Genomic DNA, 19,793 nt, shown 5'->3' with positions numbered 1-19,793 from the left:
GCACCACGTTATGGGGAGCCCGCCAGCCTAACAATATCAGCCAGCAGCCGCCCAGAATTGCAGCATCCATTAGATGCGATAGTTCTGGGACTCTACCCGGCTCTTCCCGATTTGCCCTGGTGCGTTGACAATCGGGGTAATAAGAAGTTAATGGCAGCCCATAGCTGACAATAAGTCCTAGATTAATCATTGCAGGCGTCTATGAGACACCCCCAATGATAAATCCGTAAGTTACAGTAAATAAACACACACAGTGAAAAAATCCTTTATTTGAAATAATAAACACTACAAAAAACCCGCGTTCACCAATTTATTAAGCCCCAAAAACCCCTACAGGTCTAGCGTAATCCACGGAGGTCTCTCGTCACTTCCAGCTTTGCTACATGAAGGTGACAGGAGCTGCAGAAGAACACTGCCGCTCCTGTCACCTCCACGCAGCAACTGAGGTGAGTATCGCGATCAGCTGAGCTGTCACTGAGGTTATTCGCGGTCACCGCTGGATCCTCCAACTGTGACAGCAAGTCACCCGAGTGACAGCGATGAAGTCACAGGTGAGTTGCGGTCACGAGTGGAGGATCCAGCTAGCCGCGGGTAACCTGAGTGACGGCAGCGCTAATCGCGCTGCTCACTAGTCATTAAGGGGATTAGCGGTCACCGGTGAGTCCTTCACGGGTGACCGCTAATCAGTACGCGACACCCAGACAGCCGCGGTATGACGATGAAGTCGGGTGAAGTTCACCCGAGTTCATTCTCAGCGCGCAACTCTGTCTGCTGTCAGCGGGTATGCATCAATGACATGTTACATCACACACGGACATTTCACATGGACAACACACACACACGTCAGTTAAATTTCACACGCACACACGGACATTACACACACACACACGGCTAGCATACGCAATTCACACAGATGCCACACGGACCTTAAAAATGGACACAAAAATGGGACACGGACCCGAAAAACGGCCCGTAACACACGTGCGTGTATTTTCACGGACGTGTGAAGGGGGCCTAAGAGGTTTTCTCCTGGAATATAACCCAATATAGAGGCACACTGAACATTGACAGCTCAGTAGGACAGAAACTTAAAGTGAACCTGTCAGGTGCAATAGGCCCCCAGAACCATCAGCAGTTCTGGAAGAATAGAAAGTATTTAGAAAGTATTTCTAAAGATTCTTTATGATATGCTAATGAGTGCAGGGACTAGTCGCAATGGTGTTACGTCCCCCAGTGTTGTCACCACTTCAGAATCCTGGGTATAAGATCAGAAGTCCCCGACACTTCCGTTTTCATGAGCTCGGGATGCTGCCCCCACCATAGACGGAGTGGGAGCTGCATCCAGAACGCAGAAATAATTGACATGCTCAGTTTATGAACGCACGGATTTGGGTCAAAATTTTAGCACCCAAATCGCTGCGTTCATAAAAGCAACGTGTGCACGTGTCATGCACAATCTTCATAGTACAATACGCAGCGTAAATGCATGCTATTACGCAACGTGCGCATGAGCCCTTAAGCATTATCCAAAATAACAGTTGCACTTATGAAAAGGGCAGGGAAAAATAACTAAAGGATACAAATAGTGAATATTGAAATGAGACTATGCATTGCTGCCCAGAAAACATGAAAATAATTTTTGCGGAAAAATGCGTTATTTTGCAAATAAAATTGGCCAAATTTACTTGAGCCCAGTTACCATGCCAAGGTATAACTCCCAACTGGGTCCTAATCTAAATTTCTGCCTCTTTTCATGTCATTCCTGACCATTCTTTATATGGGCTAGAAAATAACTTGCAAAAGAAAAATTAAAACACCTGAGGTCACTGGGAGGGGTGCGCAGACAAAGGACATGACTCTATAATACAAAATAGAAGAATTGCCATCACCTTAAAACTGAAGGTCTGAACTGGTGCAAACTGAACATAGCATACATTATCCAAAATTTGAATTGCACTCAAGTAAAGGGGAAGGAAAAAAAACTAAAGGATGTAAAAGAAGCAGAAATGTATATTAGGACCCAGTTTAGAGTTATACCTTGACATAGTAACTATGCTCAAGTAAATTTGGCCAATTTTATTTGCAAAATAACTCATTTTTTCTGCAAAATGTCATGTTTTCTGGCCAGCAATGCATATTCCTTTATCCTTTAATTAACCTCTGCAGCAATGCTGACAACACTCATGCATCTATTTTGAAAGGACAGCCTCTAGATATGACGCTGAGCACGTGCACTCGGCTTCTTTGGTCGACCATGATGAGGCCTGTTCTGAGTGGAACCTGTCTTGTTAAACCTTTGAATGGTGATGGCCACCGAGCTGAAGCTCAATGTTAGGGTGTTGGTAATCTTCTTATAGCCTGGCCCATCTTAATGTAGAGCAACAATTCTTTTTTTCAGATCTTCACAGTATACTTTGCTATGAGGTGCCATGTTGAATTTCCGGTGACTAGTATGAGAGTGTGTGTGTATGATAACACCAAATTTAACATACCTGCTCCCGATTCACACCAGAAACCTTTAAACACTAATGAGTCAAATAACACCGAGGAGGAAAATTTGCTAATTGGGGACAATTTGGCCATTTTCACTTAGAGGTGTACTCACTTTTTCTGCCAGTGGTTTAGGCCTCTTTCACACGTACGTGCCTCCGGTACGTGTTTGGCAGTTTTCTCACGTACCGGAGACACCTACACACGTAGACCTATGGATTCCTATGGTTTTGGACACACGTATTTTGGCACGGAACGAGTGTCCGTTCCTTACTTACGTGTGTCCACACGCCGACATGTCCGTTTTCTCTCCGGCATCGCGGGTATCACACGGAACGCAAACGTGTCACACATAATGCACACGGACCACACGGATGTGTTCCGTGTGACATGCACTGGACAAAAAACATATGTCTGTGTGAAAAAAAAAAAACCTTTACTCACCTTCTCCTGCCCTCCTGTCTCTGCCGCTGCTGTCACTTGCTGCCGACCGCCGCTCATTATGCTCATTTCATATTCACTTCACTGAGGCCGGAAGCAGCAGCAGCGGGGAGTCGGCAGGACCGGAGACCAAAGATCAGCACCACGGACAGCGACGCCAGGGACAGGTGAGTAGAAAGTTCGCGTTCTCCGTGTGTTATCACGGATAACACACGGAGAACACACGTGTGCCATAAACACGGCTCACGGAGGGCAAAACGTACCTTTGACACGACCGTGAAAAACGTGCTTGGTTTTTCACGGACATGTGAGAGAGGCCTTAGACAGTAATGGCTATGTGTTGAGTTATTAGGAGGGCACACCAAATGTACACTGTTATACAAGCTGTACCCTGACTACTTTACATTGTATCAAAGTGTCAGATCTTCAGTGTTCTTCCATGAAAAAATATAAAATATTTACACAAACATGAGGGGTGTACTCACTTTTGAGATATACTGTATGTCCATTGTTGTGTTGTAGTTTCCAAATAAAATGGCAAATGGAAAATTATGGATGAACTGATCCTATTGTTGCAATGGTTTCCTTCCCACCTATTGAGCACCTCAGTTGTTGATGCAGGTGGTTATCCAGGGGCCAAATCGTGTGTGGTATAATGTTGTGATTGGCCCCAGACCAGTGCTCGGAAGAAAATGTTGAAAAAACTTGAGGATAAGGCAACACTCATAAGAGCATATACATTGGAAGAAAAAAAGGGATTGCACTCGGTACAATTTTATTCAATGAGGCATAGCAGGTCGGCAATTTTTTATTTTTTGCCTGTATTTTGGAAGAGAAAAATCTTGGTTGGATGTGTAAATTGGAAGTCCCTTGCCAATAAAAGTCCACAGGTGTAAGAAAAAAAAACGGATGACACACAGACCATGCAAATGCTGTCTGAATTTTATGGATACATTATTATTCTGTAGCATAGAACACTGTAAATGGTCCTGTACATCAATGTAAAGTAATAAAAAAACGGATGTAATATGCACGGATGCTAAGCGAGAAAAAAATTGCGCACTCGCATGACATATGGAATACCACATATCCACATGGGAATATGCCCTAAAGGCCCTGTCACACACACAGATAAATCTGCGGCAGATCTGTGGTTGCAGTGAAATTGTGGACAATCAGTGCCAGGTTTGTGGCTGTGTACAAATGGAACAATAAGTCCATGATTTCACTGCAACCACAGATCTGCCAAATATTTATCTCTGTGTGTGACAGGGCCTTTAGGCTATGTGCCCACTGGAAAATGGAATTTTCTCAAGAAAATTCCGCAGACATTGAAAGATTACCGCACCCGCGGTAAAAAAAAAAACGCGGCAAACCGCATGCGGTTTGCCACGGTTTTACCGTGGTATTGTTCGCGGTATTGCCGCGGTTTTGCCGCGTGCGGGTTGGTACATGTGCTTTATTGCATTCAATGCATTAAAGCACATTGAAAAAAGAAAAAAAAAATCATTTCCTTCTGAGATAGATAGTAGATAGATAAATAAATAGACAGATAGAAGAATAGATAGAGGGATAGATAGATAGATAGATAGATAGAGGGATAGATAGATAGATAGATAGATAGATAGATAGATAGATAGATAGATAGATAGATAGATAGATAGATAGAGGACAGATCGCTGCATTTCTCACGGTAGGCAGTGAGTTCACATTACCGGCCGTGGGCAATGCCCTGCGGTTACCTCTGCTGTCTCGCTGCGAGGCTGCATTCAGCGCTCTGTCTGTGTCAGTCGCAGCTGGATGCAAGCATCGCAGGACGTGGATTACGTCGGAGCTTTGTTTCGGGAGGGGTTAATAAAAGGGTGAACGAGGCTTATTTGTGTTTTATTTAAAATAAAGGATTTTTCGGTGTGTGTTTTTTCACTTTACTTACGGGTTGATCATGTCAGCTGTCACATAGACGTTGCCATGATCAAGCTTGGACTTAGTGGCAGCGATCCGCCGCCATTAACTCCTTGTATTACTCTGACTGCCACTGCATCACGGCAGCAGGAAGAGCCGGGGACACTCCGGTACTGCCGCATAATGGATGCGACAGTCCCGGGGCAGCTGCGGCTGATATTCTCGGCTGCGGGAGGTGGGAGGGAGGTGGGGGACATTAACCCTGCCCCTCGCTCTCCCCAGCCTGAGAATACCGGGCCGCCGCTGTGTGCTTACCTCGGCTGGTCGGTAAATATACAGTGGAGCACATGTGTTTTCTATATTTCCGTTTGCTTTCTATGTGTGTTCTATATGTCTGTGTCTGTGTCTGTGTGTGTGTGTGTGTGTCTGTGTTCTATGTCTGTTCAAAAAGTATAGGAAAGCAGGTTGATATACCGCGCCACACCACAGAAGTCAAAAAGGTTAAAAGTAAATCTCTTTTCCTTATTTTCACAGGTCTACGCGTTTCAGGGACATATCCGTCCCCTTCCTCAGGACAATGAACAGAAAATACTATAGTATAGTTTAAATATATATATTTATACTATAGATAGTATTTTCTGTTCATTGTCCTGAGGAAGGGGACGGATATGTCCCTGAAACGCGTAGACCTGTGAAAATAAGGAAAAGGGATTTACTTTTAACCTTTTTGACTTCTGTGGTGTGGCGCGGTATATCAACCTGCTTTCCTATACTTTTTGAACTGTCTCTTCACTGCGGGACCGCTGCCTCCTACACCATCATATCGTAATTTATATGCTTCGAAAGGGGTTGTAACTGGCACAACCAGACCAGGTGAGTGTACCTGCCAGTATTCACTTCCACGTGTTTACCGGATAAGACCCTATTTGCGCCTTATCTTTCCACAGTTATCTCATCTTGTGTTCTATGTCTGTGATGTCTGTGTGTGTCTGTGATCTCTGTGTGTTTACTCTCTGCTCCGCTTCCGCTTCCTGTCATAATGACATCACTTCCCTGCAAAACCGCAGGCAGCGATGAACATTACCACAGGTAAACCGCGAAATACCGCAGAGAATAACGCAGGAAAACGCAATGAACCGCACAGAATTTGCTGCCTGCGTTATTCCCTGCGGGATTTCACGATTACATGGCAGTCAATGGAGTGAAATCCCGCAGCGACGTGCGGAAAAGAAGTGACATGCAATTGTTTTTGCTGCGAAAATCCCGCAGCAAAACATGCAGCTGTCAAAATCCGCATAGTGCGCACAGGATTTTTTTTCCCATAGGTTTTGCTGGTGATTCACTGCAGAGATGTTAAGAACATTTTCTGCAGCGAAACATGCAGCAAAGCCACAGGAAATCCGCGGCAAAAACCGGTAAGTGCGCACAGGGCCTAAGAGTTACTGTAAGGGTAATATTACCAATGCCAACTGTAGGTTTGAATATAAAATATTTACAACTTTATTCAAGTTAATCCAGTTTAAATAGGCATCACTGTATAGTTATATAAACAGTATTATATACAACATCTCTATAACAAATATATGAATATATAACTAAAAATGTTTTGGATTCAGAAGTATAGTTTGAACATATTGGGTCCCAAATGCAAAATCTGCAACAGGGTTCCCCATACTATGTTCCATATTATACTGGTTTATTTACTTCAAGACCTTTGTGACCCCTCAGGTACCAGGACCTGCTATATCTGTCCCTAATAGACCTAAAGTAATTGAACCTATACTGTAAGACCAGTTTAACTATCCTGTACTACAGTCAAGTATATAGTAGGCCAAGGATATGGTCTAATCATGTAAGAGAACGTATAGAGCCGTCAGTCTTCCTGTAGGCCAAACCATGCTGCAAACCGTGACTGTTCATAGAATCAGGGGTTAGGGGCAAAACTAACAAAGAATTGTCAATATTTACCTTACCTTAAATTATGAGAAACTGTTACTCCTTTGTCTGTGATCTAGTGTGTTCCCATATAGTATTACAAACATTCACGTTTTTATATCTATTTACAGTGTGGTGTACACCGTGCAGAAAAAAAGAAAGAAACAAAAAGAGAAAGAATGTAAGAAAGAAAGAGAGAGAAAGAAAGAGAGAAAGAGAGAAACAAAAAGAGAAAGAATGAAAGAAAGAAAGATAAAAACACAGAAATACAAGATCATATGCACTGTGTTTATATAAATATATATTATGTACACACACATTTCTATGCATACTCACACACACACAAACTACTGTACAAATGTTTTAGGCAAGTGAAGGAAAAAATGCTGCAAAATAAAAATGCTCTAAAAATGTGTTAATAGTTTATTTTTATCAATTAAAAAAATGCAAAATGAACCAGCTTAAGAGAAAATAAAATATATAATATATTTAACTAAATTATGCATTTAATAATATACATTTCTTTAAGTGCATAAGTTTTATGAATTTAGCTGTCATAGATATAATTTTTCATTTGTAAACAGCATCATGTATTACAGCTAAATATGTCTACATTATTACATTATGGGCATGGTAAAACCTTTTCTGAAAAATTTTGAAAGCACTGGGATAGACAGATAGATAGATAGATAGATAGATAGATAGATAGATAGATAGATAGATAGATAGATAGATAGATAGATAGATAGATAGACTAAATCCAGTCAAACAAACCAGTTAATTATTTAATTATTGTAGGTGTAAATAAAAAAATATAGGATTATTTATAGAAGTATATCATTAACTTTCTACATATATTTTTATTAAGACAAATTGAGCATTATCTGCATACATGTGGATGTCTTCTAATATGTGTATGGATAGATAGATAGATAGATAGATAGATAGATAGATAGATAGATAGATAGATAGATAGATAGATAGATAGATAGATAGATAGATAGATAGATTTAGGTTTCATCATAAATCCTATTAGTGTGCTGTGAATATTCCTTTATTTGTGTGCTCTTGTATCCAAGGGAAGAATGCTGAAACCTCCTCAGGCCTGCTGCTTTGTTTGAGCACCAAAATCAGCAATCATGTGAACAGCCCTGCAATTGACACATCCTGTCATAACATGTGCTATAACTGCTTGCTATCATAACTCCTTCTGTTAGTCCATGGAACCACTCCCCATATTACTTCCTGCAGATAATGGAGAAAATATAAGGTAATTATCAGGACACAATGACACATGCAAATGAAAATAAGTTTTAAACAAATACTTCATTAAAAAAAAAGCATTTTTTGTATGCAATTGTCAGAAATTTAAAATTGATAAACATAGTATGATATTTTGTATTTCAGTCTGAGAGTGCTTTAACGTGCAAAAGGTTTTTACAGCCTATGAAAATTTACATAGTAAAGTAATATAAATCTACCTAATAAACTGTCAACAGGCAACATACATTGTAGTATGATGTTCGTTCCTAAAAAGAATATGTGTGTGTGTGTGTGTGTGTACAGTGTGTATATATATAAATATATATATATATATATATATATATATATATATATATATATATATATATAAATAATTGTTATTTTATTTCATCTAACTTCAATGTAATAATCATAAGAGCCTGTATTTGAAACTAAATGATATGAAGAAAAAAAAATCACTAATAGCATTCAGCTCTTGGATTAGATCAGAGGTGGTAAAATGACAATAAAACCAGCGCAGCATATAATATCACTGCAGAGAATTGGTACTTTTTAATAATTGAATTAATGTTTGGATGTTCTACACAATGTAAGTTTAAAGGTCTGGTTGTGAGATACGGCTCAAAAGATATTAACATCAAATATAGATATTTTGTGTGTGTGTGTGTGTGTGTGTGTGTGTGTGTGTGTGTGTGGTTGTGTGTGTATATATATATATATATATATATATATATATATATATATATATATATATATATATATATATATATATATATATATATAAAGATGTGAAAATAAGAATTGAACATAGGATAGGAAAATAGATAGATAGATGGATAGGATAGATAGATAGATGGATTAGATAGATAGATAGTTAGATAGATAGATAGATAGATAGATAGATAGATAGATAGATAGATAGAAAGAGGAAGTAGACATGTATAAACAGAACGTTTTGATTATTTTTGTTTTATTTTGCCAAAAACAAGATATTCCATCTCCTTACATGATTAAATGACATAAAATACATCATTACGTGTGCACATTTCCATGTTTTATGTATCTGCTTGTGTTAACAGCATTCTTATTTGAGAAAAGAAGCAGCAATACTTGCATAGTGCAAAATTATTCTCTTGTTCTTGTAAAAAAAAAAGGAACAACAACCAATGCTTGTTCCACACTGTTTGGAATCCGTTACTCCATCTGATTATTCCTTTTAGAGCCCATCCAGCACTTCTATTCCTACTGAATTACTACTAGTCTGGCTGGATTTTGCAATGTGCTGTGTTAATATATCTGCCTTCTGTACAGGTTGTGCATTTTATCCTATGCAACCCGACATTATATTATTTATTTTTAATCGGTGTTGTTAGAAGGTTTTGTCGCAGTGTTTCAAGACTAATGAAAATTCGCTACCTAGTGTCTTCTAAACACTGCTTAAATATTTGTCAAATACCCTTGACCATGACTATGCTCATACCTTATGACCTTGACATCAAGGTAAAACTAATGAAGGGCACCGGTCTGGTCTTGTGGGCAGAAGACACAACTGGGCACAGTAGGCTCAAGGCTTGTCAGCTTTGTGTTTATGGACCAACAAGGTGCCATTTGAAGTCTAGACATCTAGACTAATGACCATCCATAAACACAGGGAAGGAAGTGAATGTACGTTATGTCTTTTCTTTCCTTTGTGTGCAGCACTTTCAAAGAGCTCAGCTGAGTGCAATCTGCCCCTCTCTGTCATCAGTAAGCTGCAGTGTAACATGGTCGTGTAAAAGTGATCAGAGTGTGCACTCACCAAGTCCCACACTCATCGCCTGCAATCTGGACGCGTCTGTCTGGCCCACAAATAGGTAGGAAAAGCACAGGGTGTTTGTGTATTAATATATGTTTTGGTGTTGTCTTCTGCCTATAGTAGATGAGTGTAAAAAAAAAAAAATATATATATATATATATATATATATATATATATATATATATATGTCACTCTGTTATTCTATATCCTATATTATTAGTATTAATATGAATAGTGTTTTCTATCTGGAAGTTTGCGCTATGATACAATGTGTCCTCATGCTGATTGAAGGGACTGTCTGCTAAATGAACATAGAAATGAAATATATCCTTGCTTTAGGGAATCCTGAACATAGGATAATTTAATGGAGAGACGGTATCCTCTACTGGCCAGGGAGGGAAGAGGCTCCAACAGCTGCAGTCCTCTTATCTGCACAGATCTGCAGCTGTCTCACACTCTCTTCCCTCTTCTTCTACATTCTACTGTCTTTTTGCTACTTGTTTACATTTGTTTGCTTATTTTATTTATTTTATTTTTTTTATCAGTCGAGAAATAACATTAGTTTACAGCAGTTTTTCATTCTTTTTTTCTTTTATTGAAGTCTCCTATAGGCTGCATAAAGTGTTCTACTTTCTGAGGTCTTGAAAGTGATGTCAGCTCCTGTTTTTGTATCAGTTTACATCTAATTGAAATGAATACGGTCAATTGAGAAATCAATTTCCTTTACTACTATAGAAAGAAAAACAAACAGACAAGCACAAAAAGGCCTTTTCTTATACTGAACGCCCTCCCCTTCTTTCTTTCTTATTTACTTTCTGTTTTCATCAGTATTTTTTCTCACTTATTTGTTTTCTTTCTTTTTTTTATTGTCTTTTGTTTTTCTTTCTATAATCCCTGCCACCTATTAATTCATACTCCAATATGTTTCTTTTTCATATCTCACTATAGGTAATGATGTTATCATTTTACATAATTTCTGTATAACTCTAAGCTTCTACTGTTCTTCCAAACATGTCTTTCTTCTCCATTTCTTCCATTTGGTCACCCAACAGTTTCCAGCTTCCTGGAAACATTTACAATAAACCTTATAGTGTAGCCTTATATTTCTCTCAATTATCTTTCTTTATGATACTTGTCATAATAGATCAACATTTCTCTCTATGTATGCCTCTATATATTGTTCCAGTTATTATCCTTTCCACTGGATATTTTTCTCTCTCATTCTCCCTACTCCCACCCTCCACCCCCACGCATCCTCCCTGTTCTGTTTCTTCCCTTTTTGCATTCCCCCTGTTTCTATCTGTCCCATACCTCTTAAAAAAGGTAGTGCCGTAGTCAGCATTTCCTACCACATCTGTTCAATTGCAGATTCTGAAGATATGTTTTATTATGACCCCAGACCCGAGGTAAATGGCTCAATGTGCAATCTGGACTGGACAGGCTCCAATAGAAAACATACTTTCTAAAATACTTTAGCTCATGTGGAGGGGAACTTGGCAAATCTCTGATCACGGAATATTTGGACAGCTATCCTAACAGGGGAGCTGCACAATCCTGCTTCCCATTGATCTCAATGAAGACTGGAATTAACGAGTCTTTTCCACAGGAGGGAAAGGAGGGGACTAATGGGAAGTGTGTGATCAATAAAGGAGCAGAATTTGCTTATCTGCTTTACTCCAATATCACACAGCAGTGAAAACTAAAAAAAAAACCAAAACTGGGTTTTCTCTTGATAGTGTATGTTTGTACTTTGCGAATTGTATGTAATATGTTCACACTTTTTAGTTATGTATGGTGAAGAAAGAAATAAGGACAAAATGATAGAAAGAAAGAAAGAAAGAAAGAAAGAAAGAAAGAAAGAAAGAAAGAAAGAAAGAAAGATGGACAGTTCATAAAAGTACATAGATAATAAATTGAGATAGAAGGGTGGATGGATAGATAGATAGATAGATAGATAGATAGATAGATAGATAGATAGATATGAGATAGATGGATATGAGAAAAGGAAAGAAAGAAAGAAAGAAAAAGACAGAAAGAAAGATGGACAGTTCATAAAGGTACATAGATAATAAATTGAGATAGAAGGGTGGATGGATAGATAGATAGATAGATAGATAGATAGATAGATATGAGATAGATGGATATGAGAAAAGGAAAGAAAGAAAGAAAAAGACAGAAAGAAAGATGGACAGTTCATAAAGGTACATAGATAATAAATTGAGATGGAAGGGTGGATGGACAGATAGATAGATAGATAGATAGATAGATAGATAGATAGATAGATAGATAGATAGATAGATAGATAGATAGATAGATATGAGATAGACAGATATGAGAAAAGGAAAGAAAGAAAGAAAGAAAGAAAGAAAGAAAGAAAGAAAGAAGTGTAAAATGGTGAGCTACCAAATCATGGGCCAAAGAGTACCCTGCAGTGGATTGTAATCTGAGACCGCTATTATCGCCATCAGTAGAGCAGAATTTTTGCCTGAAAAGAAGTGGAATTCGTTTTAGAATAAAGGGAAAGGGGGAAGCACAAAAGCTGGTAAATAACAAGAAGCCATGATCAATAAAGGTTTACAACTCCAAGCTATTTCTCTCCTGCAAATCTCCCCTCCCCCTCCGCTGTCTCAAGGACTCATACAAAGGGTTCCCTTAACACCCTAGACAATGACCTTGAACTGGAGCTTTACAATTTCATATCTTTGTTGTCTTTTAATATGTGTCTACAAGCTGTCCGGTATTACGGCCACACTGGACTGTCATGAGCTCTTGGTTTGGTCAGTTCGCATATTTCTGCAATGACTAGAATTTTGGATGTATGTGGCATGTCACAGCACATATTTATCAAGAGGGATTGCCTTTTAAGGACAAACTTTCAAGACGATCCTTTATTTTCGTTTGCATACTAAGAACTGGCACTGGAAAAGATGCAGATTGGATGTATATCCAGATAAACCTACTATAATTTAAACTATTAAAAAAAAGTTCATGGAAACAACTTAACAGTAAAGCAGTCAGAAAAAAAAAAACATAGAGAGAGAGAGGAGAGGAGAGGAGCTGGATTTGCTGTACTTACATTTTCAATTTATAGCTGTGTGCATTTTTCTGTTTCTACAGTTATCTCTCCCAACCTTATGGGTTTTTTTTATTATTATTTCAATTGCTTATCTATCTATCTATCCCTCTATCTATGTGTCAATCTATCTATGTGTCAATCTATCTATGTGTCAATCTATCTATTTATCTATCTATCCACAAATCTATCTATTCTATCTATTACACCTAGCTATCTATCTAGCTATCTATTCATATACTGTATTCTTTCACATGTCTGTTTATATACACCTATATAGCTATCAACTATCTATCTATTACCCCAAATAGTAGGTGCAGAAAGAAAGAGAGTGGTGGGAGGGGATGTCTTTCCACTTTGTGTCTCTTGCAGCAATCCTTCTTACAACAATTCTGACAATTATTAATTATTATCAGTGATATTATTATTATTAATAATAATAATAAAATATTCCATTTCAAATTTCATTATTGAGTTTTATACATTTTATTTATTCATATATTTGTATTTTTGCGTATGTATTTGTTTATATATATATATATATATATATATATATATATATATATATATATATATAATAATTACATAATCAGAAAATCTCCCAATGGACATTGCTATTGTTTTATATACTCAGATTCACATTCTGCAGAGATATTATTGCTCAATTACGCTTCATATGTAGCCTAAATACACTGTGTATCCTCTATGGAAATAATTAAATATATAATCATGATGTAACTAAACACATTAAAATAAATATGAGACAATCAGATGTTTACTGTGCTCTTATTCATAGTTTTGTTGTCAGACCCTCAACACATAAGAGATAATGACGGATATAAGATCTGCAGATCCAAACACTATGAACAGTAATTGGCAGTGGTTATTAAAGATTACAGCCATAGTGGAAGCTATAGAAGAGGGTCTGCCGTGCGAACGAATAGGCAGTCTGTGAAATGTAATACTTATTACTATGTTTATCTATTTATGAATTTTAACTTCAGATTAAATAGATCAGATGTAATGGTGTAATGTAAAAGCCTGTGCCTATATATGTTGCCTAATGTTTTGTAAAAAAAAAAAAGTTCCTGAGATACACGTCACATAAATAGATGGATAGATAGATAGATAGATAGATAGAGGGATAGATAGATAGATAGATAGATAGAGGGATAGATAGATAGATAGATAGATAGGTAGATAGATAGGTTATGATAGATAGATAGATAGATAGATAGATAGATAGATAGATAGATAGATAGAGGGATAGATAGATAGATAGATAGATAGATAGATAGATAGATAGATAGATAGATAGATAGATAGATAGAAGAAAAAAGAGGCTGGAGGAAAGCTCAGTATTGTTTGGAGCCGAAACGTTGCTGTAAACTATAAGTGAAGAAAAAAAAAAACACACACACAAGTCCACTTTTTTAAGTTACAATGCCGCCTTTTATTTCTTCTTAATTATAATTAACTGGGTAATTCTACATTGGGATAATGTGCTGCTTTAATCATTGTGTAGATAGATAATGGATGGTTAGATAGATAGATAATGGATAGATAGATAGATAGATAGATAGATAGATAGATAGATAGAGGGATAGATAGATAGATAGATAGATAGATAGATAGATAGATAGATAGATAGATAGATAGAAAATGGATAGATAAATAGATAGATAATGGATAGATAAATAGTTAATAGATAGATAAGATAGATAGAGGGATAGATAGATAGATAGATAGATAGATAGGTAGATAGATAGATAGATAGATAGATAGATATAGGGATAGATAGATAGAGGGATAGATAGATAGATAGATAGATAGATAGATAGATAGATAGATAATTGATAGATATTTATATACATAGATAAATAATAGATGGATAGATAATGGATAGATAGATACATACATACATACATACATACATAATAGATATATAGATAGATAGATAATAGATAGATAGATAGATAGATACATAGGTAGATAGATAGATAGATAGATAGATACATAGGTAGATAGATAGATAGATAGATAGATAGATAGATAGATAGATAGATAGATAATAGATAGATAGATAGATAGATAGATAGATAGATAGATAATAGATAGATAGATAGATACATAGGTAGATAGATAGATAATAGATAGATAGATAGATAGATAGATAATAGATAGATGGAATAGACCGGCAGGTAGAGGGCATGACACCATCGTTGTGGCTCTGCAGACAGAGGCTGATGATGCCCCCCTCTATGGGCTGGGCCGGTCCCGGTGCACTCTCCGGTCCCTGCAGGTCGGGGCTGTGCTCGGAGACGTCTGATGGCCACTTACTGGTGAACTTCACACCGTTGTGTTTTGTGCTCAGCAGCCAAGAAAGGGGCGGGGCTTCTCCAGGCGTCTCAGGCTGCTGCCCACATGACCGCTTTGAGCCAATGGGCGTGGGCTCTAGGTTTGACTATGTTTAATGTCAGATGGCAATAAAGTAGAAGCTGCTGGTGAGGCCCGCGGACATGGGAGAGCACAATCTGCTGAATCCCGGCTTTGTGGGACCGCTGGTCAATATTCACACAGGAGACACCTTCTATTTCCCCAATTTCAGGACCTCAGGGGGGCAGTTACCTGGGCTGCCATCCTTGTCTTACCCTAGAAGGGACAATGTGTGCTCCCTGCCCTGGGCATCCACAGAGCCCTGCAATGCCTACCCCCAGCCCTATCTCAGCAGCCCCATTAACCCTTCCTTCAGCAGAGCCTGTGACCTGGCCAGGGTGGAGGACACCAAGTGTTACTACCGGGAGGCATGTCCCGAGGCGCCCAGCCTGAAGAGAGAGGAGCGGCTGAGGGACACTAATGTCCTGATGTCCCTGGATGGAGGAGGGCTCCCTAATGGCATGGGCGCCAGCACCTTATATAAGTACGACTATGGGGCCACGGCAGAGGCCGCCCCCCACGACCCTCCGTCCTGCCAGTCCCTGGAATCCGACTCCAGCTCTTCCCTGGTCAATGAGACTCCCAAGAATCAAAGCAGCGAAGCGGTGACAATGGCTTCTACAGCGACCAACCCTGGAAACAGCAGCCTCCCCTCCACTGGTGAGTGTGCCTGACCCTGCCCTATACATACCCACTGGTGAGTGTGCCTGACTCTGCCCTATACATACCCACTGGTGAGTGTGCATGATCCTGCCCTATACATACCCACTGGTGAATGTGCCTGACCCTGCCCTATACATACCCACTGGTGAATGTGCCTGACCCTGCCCTATACATACCCACTGGTGAGTGTGCCTGACCCTGCCCTATACATACCCACTGGTGAATGTGCCTGACTCTGCCCTATACATACCCACTGGTGAATGTGCATGATCCTGCCCTATACATACCCACTGGTGAATGTGCCTGACCCTGCCCTATACATACCCACTGGTGAATGTGCCTGACCCTGCCCTATACATACCCACTGGTGAATGTGCATGATCCTGCCCTATACATACCCACTGGTGAATGTGCCTGACCCTGCCCTATACATACCCACAGGTGAATGTGCATGATCCTGCCCTATACATACCCACTGGTGAGTGTGTGTGTGTGACCCTACCCTACACATATACTCACAGGTGAATGTGCCTGACCCTTACCTATATATACCCATACATACCCACTGGGGACTGTGCCTGATCCTGCCCTATACATATACCCACTTCATACTCACAAGTGAGTATGCCTGATCCTGCCCTATCCATAACCACTGGTGAGTGTGCCTGACCTTGTCCCATACATATACCCATTGGTGAGTGTGCCTGATCCTGCTTTATACATATACCCACTTCATACTCACAAGTGAGTGTGCCTGAACCTGCCCTATACTTATAATCAGTGTATACACACTGGCGAGTGAGTTTGCCTAATCCTACCTAATGCATACTTACTACATACCTACTGGTGAGTGTACCTGATCCTGCCCTATACATATACCCACTTTATACCCACTAGAGAGTGTGCCTGATCCTGCCCTATACATAGTCTCACTGGTGAGTGTACCTGATCCTGCCCTATACATATACCCACTTTATACCCACTAGAGAGCGTGCCTGATCCTGCCCTATACATATTCCCACTGGTGAGTGTGCTTGATCCTGCCCTATACATATACCCACTTCATACCCACTGGTGAGTGTGCCTGATCCTACCCTATACATATTCTCACTGGTGAGTGTACCTGATCCTGCCCTATACATATACCCACTTTATATCCACTAGAGAGTGTGTCTGATCCTGCCCTATACATATTCCCACTGGTGAGTGTGCCTGTTTCTGCCCCACACATACTCAGTACATCTTCATGATAGAGGTACGTTTGTATCAATGACAATTATAGATGTTACATTGTCATATATGATTTCAGATTGAATGCATTCAACTGGGAACTTGTACAACATAACAGTTTATATTGGACCAACACCACTAGGGGTAGCACTAAATACCGTCATGCTTTATTAGGGGATGCATGTTTTAAAGGAGAAAGCAGGAGAGGAGGGATCAAGCCATAAACATGTAAATATCTCATAAAATTAAAATGCCATCAAGCCAGTGACAAGCTCTTCTCACACACTTACAAATAGAATGACACTGTCCCCTTAATTGCATTCATATCTTGTTTCAGTATGTATGACTGCTGTAAGTACATTGCAATGCATGCTTAGTTTTTATTTATTTTTTTTTTTATTATTATTATTATTTTTGTACCTAATATTGAAATATGACTTAAGGTATGTAAATCACATGCTAGAAATATCAATGGTCTCCTATAAATTAAAGATCTATCAAGACGATAGAGCCAAAATGTAATATTTTATTATTATTATTATTATTATTATTATTATTATTATTATTATTATTATTATTATTATTATTATTAATAATAATGAATGCCTATAAAATGTAAATATCATTCCTGTCTTCTGATTGTCTACAGGGGCTCCCTGGTACCCCATGCACACCAGATCTCGCAAGAAGAGGAAGCCATATTCCAAGCTCCAGTTAGCTGAATTGGAAGGAGAGTTTATGGTGAATGAATTCATCACCAGACAACGGAGGAGAGAACTGTCCGATCGGCTGAGCCTCAGTGATCAGCAGGTCAAGATCTGGTTCCAGAACCGAAGGATGAAGAAGAAGAGACTACTCATGAGGGAGCAGGCGATGTCCTTTTTCTAAGTCTCTGCTTCCTCTGCTCCCATGTGGGCTATACCTGCACAATATTCTTCTTTTTACTTAAACTAGACACTGACCAGACCCGAAGGTTCATGTCTTTAGATCACCAGCTCCATGACTGCACAATCTGAAGCCAAAAACAAATATAAATTGAGATAAACTGAAAAGATGTGGATGTGATTGAGAAGAGATGGACTCAGCTTGGAGCACACATTCCTTCCTATATAGCTTCCTCTCTTCAGGTCTGGGGGGGTTTAGTTCCCAGTCCTTCCATTCTGACCTCATCTTTGGTTTTGTACTTGTTCCAGAATCAGCTGAAATGACAACAATACGGGTCAGTGTTATCCTCTTATTAAGGTGGCTGCACCCTTACCCTAAGTGAACTCTGTTCTGTACTGGTGGAGGGGAGAGGATATGCTCAGAATGAGTCATGTCATGCAATATTTTGGATGTCAACAACTCTAATGTATTTTATACCATTTGTATTCACACAAAAAAAATGCAATGAATTGATACCGATTTTCCAAGCTGAACTGCATGTACTGCAGTCCTAAATCTAGAAAAGATTCCTTGTTGAAATATTATCTGTGATGACCTCACATTGGTGCTATTTCTAACACTTAGGAATGAATATCGGGGTAACATGAAGGAGCCTGTCCACATCAATATTGATGGGTCTGTTATTACTCCCATCATCTGTAGGCAGGGGATAGTATGCATAATACCCAGACAGTATTAATGGGAAAGGTCACAGTATGTGCACATAATAATGGCTCGGTACAGAGCAGCACTACATCCAAATACATTTCATTTTTTTATCCATATATGTTTATCAGTAAATGTATGTATATATTTATTTTATCGTAATGAATTGTGAGTCTTATTAATATGTGTTTTCGATACATTAAATTACACAACACTATAAGAAAGAAGAAATAAAGTGATCTTATCTTTTCATCTCCTATTAGGAATTGAACATTTCATAATACTGACATTAAAAAAATAACAAATATTAAATGCCCTCAGTTTATAAAGTTACTTTGTAACCATAAAACATATATTAGTATGCAGTCTTTAAATTAATTTAATTGGCCTTTGAAAATGCAAGAAATCTTATAAACATGGTCTGGGTGAGTTTAATTGACACTATAAAATTCACGGAAGGGAACCTGTTTAAAGAGTGATAAGTGTGTGAGTATGTGCGACACTGTGTCTGTGTACTGTATGCATGTGTGACATGTGTCTATCTGTGTGCTGTGTATATACCTGTGCATATACCAGTATGTGTGCCCTAAGGGCGTGTATGTGTATGCTGTGCATGTGCAGAACCCTACGGGCATCTGCACACCCCTGTATGGCATGCTCCACTGTGCCATGGTAAAACCTGACCGAGCGTGTATGTTTGTCTATATATAGATAGATAGATAGATAGATAGATACACATATATTTGTAAAAACTGTGTGTAGAACAGACACATGTATGCAGGTATGTATACATACATACGAGAGAGTGTGTGTGTGTGTGTGTGTGTGTGTGTGTGTGTGTCTATATATATAGATATATATATGCATATATATGTATATATAATATATATATATATATATATATATATATATATATATATATATATATATATAGTGGTTTCTGTAGTCGTGAGCGGAGCACAATACCAGAAGTGA

The 19,793-nt window shown here is 38.7% G+C and overlaps 1 protein-coding gene across 1 annotated transcript; it reads left to right on the top strand.

Moving 5' to 3' along the window:
- Positions 1-15,418: 15,418 nt before the first annotated feature.
- HOXC12 (homeobox C12) lies at positions 15,419-18,150 on the top strand. The gene is made up of 2 exons (XM_075334527.1): positions 15,419-15,995; positions 17,878-18,150. The coding sequence occupies exons 1-2, from the start codon at positions 15,419-15,421 to the stop codon at positions 18,114-18,116; spliced, it is 816 nt and encodes a 271-aa protein (XP_075190642.1). The 3' UTR covers positions 18,117-18,150.
- Positions 18,151-19,793: the final 1,643 nt, after the last annotated feature.

The sequence above is a fragment of the Anomaloglossus baeobatrachus genome, chromosome 2, assembly GCF_048569485.1.
Source record: "Anomaloglossus baeobatrachus isolate aAnoBae1 chromosome 2, aAnoBae1.hap1, whole genome shotgun sequence".
Classification (NCBI taxonomy): domain Eukaryota; kingdom Metazoa; phylum Chordata; class Amphibia; order Anura; family Aromobatidae; genus Anomaloglossus; species Anomaloglossus baeobatrachus.
The sequence above is the reverse complement of the archived record's forward strand: the minus strand, read 5'-3'. Positions and strand labels throughout refer to the sequence as shown.